This window comes from Ammodytes marinus (genome assembly GCF_949987685.1).
Source record: "Ammodytes marinus genome assembly, chromosome: 7".
In the NCBI taxonomy this organism is placed as follows: Eukaryota; Metazoa; Chordata; class Actinopteri; order Uranoscopiformes; family Ammodytidae; genus Ammodytes; species Ammodytes marinus.
Genome location: NC_137211.1, coordinates 26,160,885 through 26,171,515, shown reverse-complemented (window position 1 = coordinate 26,171,515; position 10,631 = coordinate 26,160,885). Strand labels below are relative to the sequence as shown.

The following is a 10,631-nucleotide window of genomic DNA, read 5'->3' as shown; positions in this document are numbered from 1 at the left end:
TTTTGGACACATAATGATTCAACCTGGGTTTTTTCCCACAGTCTCTTTACTGTGTTTTTGTTGTTGCAAAACCCTTTTTCTTGGACACCTTGCATCACCTTTAGTCTTGTACTAAGTGTTCTTATAAATCTATTTACACTCGAAGACTCAAGGTTTTTTTTCAGAAATGCAGTGTGGGTGATGAGGCCACAGTGGGAGGCTTTTAGAGTGAGTGTGGCATGATGCGTTCAGGAGAGCTGGTTAATGGACAATTTCAGAGTAGCCAAGATTTAGACGCAACATCCCCACATTGTGTTCAAACATGACGGTTGGATTACCTGCTCCAGTGAATATATGCAGGATATGATGTAATCACTCCCTATTCGCTATTACAAAGTGAGCAATGAGAACAGTGGTGAACAATACCCATACTTTCTGCCATTTAGTATGGTAAAAAAGGTTTTTAGGATGTCCCAATTATTGTGGTCAGAGTTAGCATGCTTCAAAATACCCGGATGCCCTGCTAATTTTGGTAGATATTTTAAGTATTGAGATCAGCATGCTATTTAGGCGATTATGACCCCACAATCCAGTGTGCGCTGGAAGTGACATCACATCAATGGAGCCTTCCTTATGAAAACAACCAGGGATGTAACGGATTTACAGTATAAGCAACAGGTAGGATCAAGGCGCAATGTTATGATGAAATAAAGAGGGGGAAAGTATGTCGCAATTGTATGCCTACTGCATGCTACCTAGATTATTTTTATGATCAGCTGTAGTATGTAGAATAGAAGAAGAAAGAGTATGTGATTTGGAACATAGCCATACATTATAATAGGATGGTGTTTCCCCTTTGGATGGAAACCCTCACTTTCAGTTACATAGAGATCTGTACATACTACTTCCTGTTTAAGCAACTGTTGAACACAAATCCTGAAGTAGGAAATATGGAATATGTACTTCCCAGGGACACTGAGATGCATTAAACACAACTAACGGAACAGAAACCTTGCGAGCCCACTATAAAAATTGTATAAAGAATGTATTAGCAACGTTTATGATGCTGGATTCCAAAGAGTTGTTGTTGTATTTTAGTACAAATTTCACAGACAAACAATTTGCAAAAAATCTAATTAAAAAAATGAATTGACCTGTTGGTAGAATGGTAGCGCTGTTGGATAATCAACCTTGTTCATAGTCATGGCCTTTATTCACCATCTTGACAATAGGGATCTTGTGTGCAACACATGATGGAAAGAAAGAACAAAAAACACAATATCATATATTTAATTTTAACTTTAGATGCCTCTTTTCCATGGAGCTGAAACCCAGTTATTTTGGTCACGCATTAGGCATTCCTTAAATATATGTTTTGTAATCCTAAAGTGTCACTGCCTCTGCTAACACACACACATTAACTTCGACTGTAAAGAGCAGCATTGGATATTTTTCTCAAATAAACGGAATATATTAACATAAATTGTTGAATTTGTGCCACACAACAGAACGTGCATCATCACATTTTGACACGGGAGGAGAAATCTACCCTCAAGAGACAGCAGAGACCCGAGACAGAGATGAAAAAAAAAATATATAAGAATTTCTGAGGTAAGAAATGACTGAATAACTAACAGTTGCTTATCTGAAGCCTATACATATTCAATTAATAATTTCATAAATAGCCGAACAGGTAGGCGAAGACACACACACACACACACACACACACACACACACACACACACACACACACACACACACACACACACACACACACACACACACACACACAGGGAGAGAGAACGGGAGCACCGTTTAGTTGCGGGTGCCTCCGGTTGGATGCGCTCTCCTCTCCTCTCCTCGGCACCAACAGACACATAGAGCACCGTGAAGTGAACGCGTGAAGGATGAATGAATGAAAGAACTTTAAAATCACAACTTTCGCCGACTCTCCCCCTGTCAGTTTCGCTGCCTCTCTCTTTCTCTCTCTCTCTCTCTCTCTCTCTCTCTTAGTCCGCCTTCCTCTCTTTCCCTCCTCCGCTGCTCTCGCTACACTAGAGGCATACAAATAAAAACCTCCAGAATAAGACCTCGACAATGGATTTACATGCGATCATCCCGCTGTGACTGATTACATCTTGTATTGTTTTTTTTGTTGTTGTTGCGGATGCTCAATTAGCGTCGTTGGGTTGGAGATAATGATGGCTTCAATAGGGGAATTCGATCCGCTCAACACCAGAGTCCCCGCAACTAAAATAGAAGTTACCGTCTCGTGCAGGTAAGCTCAAACTCTCATAGGGGGCTATACAGTTGTTATGCATGATATGTTTCGGGTTCAAAAACACAAGATTAGAACTCTGTCATTTTATCGTGCATCACGTAAAAATGGGTCAGATCATGAAATTGATATTTCCAAGCAAGCAGCATCATCGGCAAGTGTGGGAAGTTATTTCGATGCGTGGTGTGTGTGTGTGTGTGTGTGTGTGTGTGTGTGTGTGTGTGTGTGTGTGTTGTCGATAGCTGTTTTTCTCTTCTTCTGATGTAACACTGATCCACTCTGCTGAGAATTTTTCCGATTTTGTTTCTCCACAAATCTCAATGTTTGTCATATTTAAGTTTATTTTGGTTACTGTCAATGCATCTGTGCACTTTAGCATATACCACATAATAATAATAATATAATAATAATAGATAGATAGATTGATAGACATTTTTCTGTCATCTATCTTTTATTTCTCTCCCATGCATGACCTTTTACTATCGGACGCCCTTGGCTCTCAGGTGCATCATGGTTTATCCAATCAGCTGCCTCCAATATGCATCAAAGCCACTGAAAATCCTTTAAACTCTTTTGATTCCAGGAGCTAATGAGCCAGATTGCTCGTGACATCTCAGACATGCATGGTTGGTTACTGATGTGTCGTAGCCGATGTGTTTGTGCGGAGACGGTTAAACATTAACTTATGCATGATGCCATTTAAACTGTCATTAAATACAGTAATACTCTCCATATATAGTATTATTTATTATTAATGCTGATGGTAGGCCTTTATACTGTATAACCTATAACCATCCTTCAAATCACCATCTCAACCATTTATACTGATCTAAACAATTGTTTTTTTTTAGTTCCCTGACATATATGTAAGGTTTCATACATGTACCTGTGCACTTCTCATGTTACATATTTGTTGACTGCTGGCTATGTTCTCATTGCCGATTTTTAGTTATTATTAAAATTGTATTTAAAATTGTATTTTCATGTTTAATGCATTTTAGCTCCAAGCCCACCTTCCCTTTCCCCCTAAGTGGCTTTTGTAGCTTTTGAGGCCAGACTTGCCTGTTGAAATAAAGGTGAAATCATTTTGTTATGCATCCATAGGCACCTTTAGTTAAGTTAAAGGGATAGTTCAGTTTTTTTGAAGTGGGGTTGTAAGGGTTACTTAGGTATAGTAAGGTTACTTAGGTATAGTGAGTTTGTTTCCTTATGAAGTTGGCGGTCAGCGCAGTCATTTTAACGAGTTTAGGGAATGCGTGGCTGTAGCAGAAGTCAGCATTGTATTGTTGAAGAGGGGGCCAGAAGAAAATCAGTTTTTCCCCACATACATACTGTAAATGTTAACTTAAAACCTAAATATCCCTTGACATGGTTAGTCAAACACGTTAAGTCTGGCAATTGAAATGACTTCTTCGCTAACCCCTCCTACATATCCAACACACAAAGTTCTCCAGAAGAGGGTCCTCACGCATGGTCAGCAGAGTTCAGCACCCCTGGAGTATTTTTGTGGTTAAGTGCCTTGCTCAAGGACACAACGGTAGAGATGGTGGGCACCGTAGATGTAATACCAGTCACTACTAGTTCTACTACTAACACCCCCCTGTCCGGTGCCTGGGATCCAACCAGCGACCTCATGGTCACTGGTCGGCCCCTCTTTTCCTCTAGGCCATCCTACCAGCCTGTCACCTAATTTACTTTTAGGTGGCAGGCTGCCATGGCTGAGTAGCTGCCTGCCTCAGCCTGTCAGCCGGTGTGATGACTGTCACCTTCCAATCCATTCCTGAATAATGAATGACTGTTGCTCCCTCCTGAGATCAGCCAGACTGGAAGTGTCCAGACACCTGAGTCAGACAGCTCCCATCTGGGAGGCAGAGGGAGCTCACACGGGGACAGAGATGAACCTCTTGGTGTTTTAATTTCTTCCCCCAAAAGATTCAAAGCTTAAATTATCAAGACAATATCAGACATTAGTAGTATGTATCAGGTTGAATCTTGAGATTTCATAAAAAAAAAATTCTCTATTAATTTTTTGCATTAAAATATTGTTGTGTTTTTTTTAGGACTTTTGGTTATATAATAATGACAGGAAATCCCAGCCTGCAGCTGGTTGTCTATGTACTCTACAGATTGGCAGCAGGTGGAACAGCTAGTCTGACTCTTTCCAAATAAAACAAGACAAGAAACTTTATAAACTGTTCAATCAGAACATAAAATAGGTGGTAAAACTTTAGGTTTTAGTTTTACAGGGGATCACGTGCAGGGCTAAAACATCTAAATGGCCCTGTACATTTTCCCTATTAACCAGCTTCACAGGTGCTGGTCGGCAAATTAGTATTATTTGACCTAAGGTTGCCAAATGTCCAATCATTTCATTTACAGAAGGTCTGGAATCGCTCAAGTGAGAAACGTTAACTCACTTGAAGGCAGGTGTCTGTTGAAGTTTAAAACTATTGGATGTGCCCAGTGCCACTCTGGATCTGCCAACCAATCGCATAACGTTAGGTTGTGACGTATGTCATGCGCCGGCTTCTGAGCTACTCCCTCTGTTCGCTGATTGGACCGCCAAAAATCTGACCAGAGAAAACCAAAGAATATACCGCAGACCCAGACTGACTACTGAAGGGAAATGAACCTTATCGGTGTTCTCCACTGGCTCCTAGAACTAACAGTGCTTCCAACCACTCGGTCTAGCAGTCTAATTATGTATAATGTTCCTGGGAGCCGCACTACGTTTTGTGAAAGTCAGTTTAACCCATTGATGACTATGGCAATCTAGGATGTGTGTCCTTAATGCCTGAGGGTTTTTTGAAAAAATTGTACAAATTGTCGACGTCTACCAAAACCTTAATATCTAAGCCTGTGTAGCACAAACTGGAAACATGAAATAAAATACATTTAAAAGTTAAGGTTCACAGGTTTTATTTAAACATGCTCCCTTAGCGATTACAAAGCAACACATTTGTCTAAAAATCGTCAAAATTAGATGGGGGAGAAAAAATAAATAATAAATAATATAAAATATTTAAAAATAATGTGCTAAATTACCTATATTTTGCGCTCTGAACGCCACTAACTGTTCTGTAATACATTATCGCGGAAACAGCCGGCTTATTTTTTTTATTATTATTTTTTTTATTGACGCGATTTTCGGCAAACCACACAACATTTGGGTGGTCACGTGGTCTTAAAAAATCAACAAAACCCACCTCATGTATATTTGAACCAATGACAGTGCATTCTATGCTGCGCACGCCATAAAAATTAGATAAAGTAACAATGCTGCGCTATGCAGCAGCCGGCAGGAGATACAATGTAGCGTCGCGCAGCAGCCGTCATCAATGGGTTAAATTTGTTGCACCCTCATCATGGTGTAAGTTACAAGATCACTTTAAACTCAAATTCCTTCATCACCATGGATGATTACAATAGTAGGATTAAGGGCTATTTAACCACAAACTGCACATGTCTTGCTTACAATTTAAATTATTGTGTTATTGTGATTTGTCTTATTGTGTTTTGTATTTTAACATTTTAAATCTGGTTTTTAATGTAAAACTTTTGTGGTTTTTATGCTGCTTTCTTGGCCAGGAATCCCTTGAATATATTAATACGAGAATATTCCTGGTTGTATAAAGGTTAATAAATAAAAGATCCAACTCAGCTGACCACATGGCACTGAAAGTATTTACTGAATTTCACATTTCAGTAAATACATTTGATAGGTGCTCCAGAAATAGAATGCATTGTTATAGGGTCGGAATGAAATCCAATCCGAAAGGAGAGCAATCATTATTTCTATCTGGTCTGTATCCATTTCTGTTCAGTGGATGTTTCACCATTTACATATTTTACCCAAAGCCCTTTTCCCCAGTCTTCAAATGTGACCTAGTTGCTACCAAGTCTGAAACGTCACATGCCTGAATTTGTCCCAGAAAAAGAAGTGGAATGTTGACAAAAAATGACATTTATTTTCAGTTTTCAAGTTCTAAACTTGTGGCATCTTATAGACATGATGACATGGTGACAGATCTGACAAAATAAAGTGTCTGCTTGTTGAAATCAGAAATAAATCCATTTTGGGCCCATTTTAACATGCACTTTTGCTTGTTTCCACAGGAGTTTACTGGATGTGGATACGTTCTCCAAGTCAGACCCAGGTATGTATTGATAAATATCATTAGGGTTAAATAATTCTGACTTTTAACTGAATATCAATATGTATATGTATATATGCATTTGTGTTTCTTTCCAAATGTTCCACATGTAGTATACCAGTATTCTTCCTGACAGCAAGGAATGCAGTAAGATGCAATGAATGTTATATATCCCAGAAGGCCAGAGCTATCAGTGGGTGACAGCCGTGAGTGAGGAGACAGACTAGAGAGTAGGGACGAGACTAAGGATGGTCTGAAAAGTCAAGGTTGAAGAAAGGTTAGGACGTGAGACTGGCTGAAACACAACCAGCGTAAATGCCTATAAACGTTCCAACGTTCCACAGCAACCTGTGGTCATTCACCCCCCGTGTATACCGTCTCAATGAGGACATATGTATAATTTAATGAGTTCTACCAACCAAAATACACATTTACATTTTTCAATCCAAAACCTAGAGACAACCAACTCATATCTAAAGACAATTTGTCACAAGTCAGATTTCTTTCTTTTGCAACAGGCTACAGAGACAGGGGATCTTATACTTGCAAGAATACAACTAGATTCCTTTCGAGATTATGATTTTTTACAATCCTGCTCCCGGGCTATGAAGTGATTTCAAACAAATAAAATTGTATTTTAGCAGTTAAAATAGACTGGCTCTAATATGTCCCATGTACATGAAAACAAGTATAAATCCCTTACTTACCAGATTATTTAAATGGAAAGTGTTTTCATATATACTGTGGAGCCGAGTGGGGGGTATTATATCCGGAGGTGTGTATGGGGCAGAACCAGTATTTGACCGGCTTTATTTACTGATCTCGTCCCCTTATAACTCTAACTCCTAACTCGAAATGTGAAGATAAATAAAACAACTGCGCTAAGAATGCACAGTTGGCAATTTGGTTCTCTAACTGGGTCTGCCAGATAAAAGTGTCCCAAAAAAGTGTCTTATAGGCAGACACATGCCACACGTCCTGCCTCCTGTTTGGTGCTGGAGAGAGCGCACCCATTGGCTGTTGACAGTGTTCACGTCAGTTAACTTCACTTTTTACATGAGCCAAGACTGACTAAAGATAATATCAAAACCTGTTTGATTATGCCACAAGTCGAGCAAGACTCTCATGATTTCATTCCGACATTGGACATGTGTCTGTTAAAGTGAAATCGCGTGAGAAGTGGTTTTTCGTTTCAAGTCGGCACTAAGGCCAGTATTATGTCTCCAGGCAAACCGGTAACAATTGAAAAACGTTAACTGCGTTAAGACATCTACATTATCAACAATAAGGAATGATACCTCTTCCACATTAACCATTTAAAGTTGTGGAACGTACATTTAAGGGGACTATCCTGCGTATACTATTGCCCCCTGCTAACAAATCCATATGTGATCAAAATATAAATTCAAGTTGTTGTTTTTTACTAAATATCATATTTTCCATCTTGTCTTTCTGTTTTAAACATGACGCAAAAGTCTTATATCTCCTGAGCCTAGTGTTGCATGGAACCAGGTTAACTGTATAAAGTATGTCACAAAACTATGACCAATAGAAAATTGGCAGTCTTATAAAATGTCACTGAACTTTTGAAAATACTCAATCTACGACACAGATGTATGCTACACTGTATTTTCTTTCCAGCTGAGATAATGCCTCTCACACTGTTCATGTTTAGCCCTTTAGCTTCTCCTCAGATTAAGGTCAGCATATTTTCAAAAACCACATACTGGGAGCCTTAAGGTGAGACACTGCAGGAATATATATATAATTTTTTTGTCAAGCACTGGTCAATTGAGATATTTTGCTGTCTTCTTTAATACAAGTATAAATCAAAGGTCCAAAGTGTACATTTAGTTGTTTATTGGACCAAATCTTGTCTGTTTGCCTATGCATATTTCTCTAATGCAACCATCTTTAACAGCCATTATCTTAACATTAGTTTGTTCCCCTCAAAACTGAACCAGAAATCTAAACTTCTAAAGCACATACATCAACTTTTTCCATAATCATTCTTAGCACTATTATGACTGTTATAACTCAAGGACTTGTTCGTATTTTGTTAATTGTCTGATTTATGGTACATTTTCTTCTTAAAAACCTCTCGCTTTGAACCTAATGTTCAATGCACTGACACACACACACACACACACACACACACACACACACACACACACACACACACACACACACACACACACACACACACACACACACACACACACACACACACACACACACACACACACACACACACACACACACACACACACACACACACACACACACACACACACACACACACACAGTGTATTGATTATGTATGAAACATAAGCATTTTCATCAGGATGGGGGGACAATTATTAACTCAGCACGCTAAGCACGTCATGACATATGATGCTTGACTATGACTCATAGGCAGCCTTTCCAATGAGACACTTATTGATTTAAGTTTGCACAGTCAAATCGGTGTTGAATAAATATGTGAAATGCATTATTTATGTTTTTATATAGGATTAGGTAATATGAAAATGAAATAGGCTATCATATCAAGTGGTATACTGTACATGTATATACAGTACTGTATATCTATTTGTATACTGTATATAACTTTCGATACTACTACTACAAGGGCGACTGTGGCTCAGGTGGTAGAGCGGGTCGGCCGATGATCAAAGGGTTGGAGGTTCGATCCCCGCCCTGCCACCTGTGTCACAGTTGTTATGTCCTTGGGCAAGACACTTCACCCACCTTGCCTCGTGTGAATGTCGATAGTTATCCTGCTATCGGTGTATGAATGTGTGTGTGAATGGTAACGTGGGAAAGGAAAACAGGTCTCCCTTGCAAAAGAGTCTTCGGTCTCAATGGGATATACCCGTATAAATAAAGGTTAAAAAAAAAGTATACGATTGTATCTGTGTTTTGTAAAGACGGAAACAGTTGAAAGCCAAATAACTGGATGGTGTTGAATAAAAACTAAAAGAGCATGGAACAGGATATTAAATCATTTCCCGTTAGCTGCCTGTTACAAAGGATCCTTTGACTTACTTCTCAATCATTTTCATAAGGGAGAAAGAAAAGCTCCCTTCATCTCCGGCTGTGTTTTCATCTATAATGAAACAACAGTCTTTCAGATGTTTGAGTGCTGTCTCTGAATGCAATCATCAGAGCAAAAGTTTGGCAGACAAAGTACAAAAAAAAATATGCCAAGAAATGTCAGTTTTAGTTGGAAATGTTATGACGAAAAGACAACCAGAGTTCATTGTCGCTCTGAAAGGACATAATCCAAATAGAATTGCAGGGAGTGCATCTCTTCACCTGACAAATCCAAACCGCTCTATTACTAGATTTAAGTGTTTATTCCTTTTGCCTTTATGATATTAAAGGCCTACTTCACCGGTTGGAATATGAAGGTGTATTGAACTCGGAGATCCTATGAAGTATAAATGTGCAAAAAAAATTGAAATCGGATCATCCTAGCCTGAGAAAAGGCAGAAAGAGTGTTTTATGGTCTCACTGTCTAACCCTACATTTCTCTTTCTGTGACATCACAGAAAGAGAAATGTAGGGTTACAGGGGCCTTTAAAGCCCCTGTAAACCAAAATCCTTCCACAAAATCCTTCCAACTATGTACTTTGGGGATTTAGTCGCACAGATATTGTCATTAAAATTTGATAAACGTACTCTGGTTCTTATTACACAATAAGTATTTAATTTGAACCAATCACAGCAGTTCTCTGCCTAAACATTCTATACAAACAATGGCTCTTGCCGTCGAGACCATTTGATACGGCCCCCCACCACACAGTTCTTACGAGGTTTTTATAATATTTATCAACATTTATTTTCAATCAGATTTATGTAAAAATGTATTGAAAAAAACAACTTTGATATCAGACTGATTTTTTTAATACATTTGGATTTGCTGAGGCTTTCAAGCTTTCACCAAGACCAAAGTCATAAGACCAAAGTGAAAGTAGCCTTTGACCAGTCAATCAGTTGGGTGCCTTTAAGAGCCCCCTAGTGTTACCGTTAACCGGCCACACAGTCTGGCTCTAAATGAGTTACACAAATCACATCTGGAGAGCCCAGCTGTCTGACACCTCTCCCACCCAGGGTCGCTCTCCAGGCTCTCCAGTGATAATGTCTCTGACTGGCAACAGATGTGCTTACAGCCTGAGGACCAGTCTACACAATTAGAGGTGGTGCGCTAGCCTTTTGTT

The 10,631-nt window shown here is 39.1% G+C and overlaps 1 protein-coding gene across 1 annotated transcript in view; it reads left to right on the top strand.

The window, feature by feature from the left end:
* Nucleotides 1-2,177: 2,177 nt before the first annotated feature.
* cpne9 (copine family member IX) overlaps nucleotides 2,178-10,631 on the top strand; it is a gene marked incomplete at both ends in the record, with an annotated part of 70,581 nt that continues 62,127 nt past the window's right edge. The window contains 2 exons of the mRNA XM_080030767.1: nucleotides 2,178-2,257; nucleotides 6,374-6,414. Of these exons, the coding sequence (XP_079886893.1) occupies nucleotides 2,178-2,257; nucleotides 6,374-6,414 (121 nt within the window). The remainder of the gene's footprint in view (nucleotides 2,258-6,373; nucleotides 6,415-10,631) is intronic.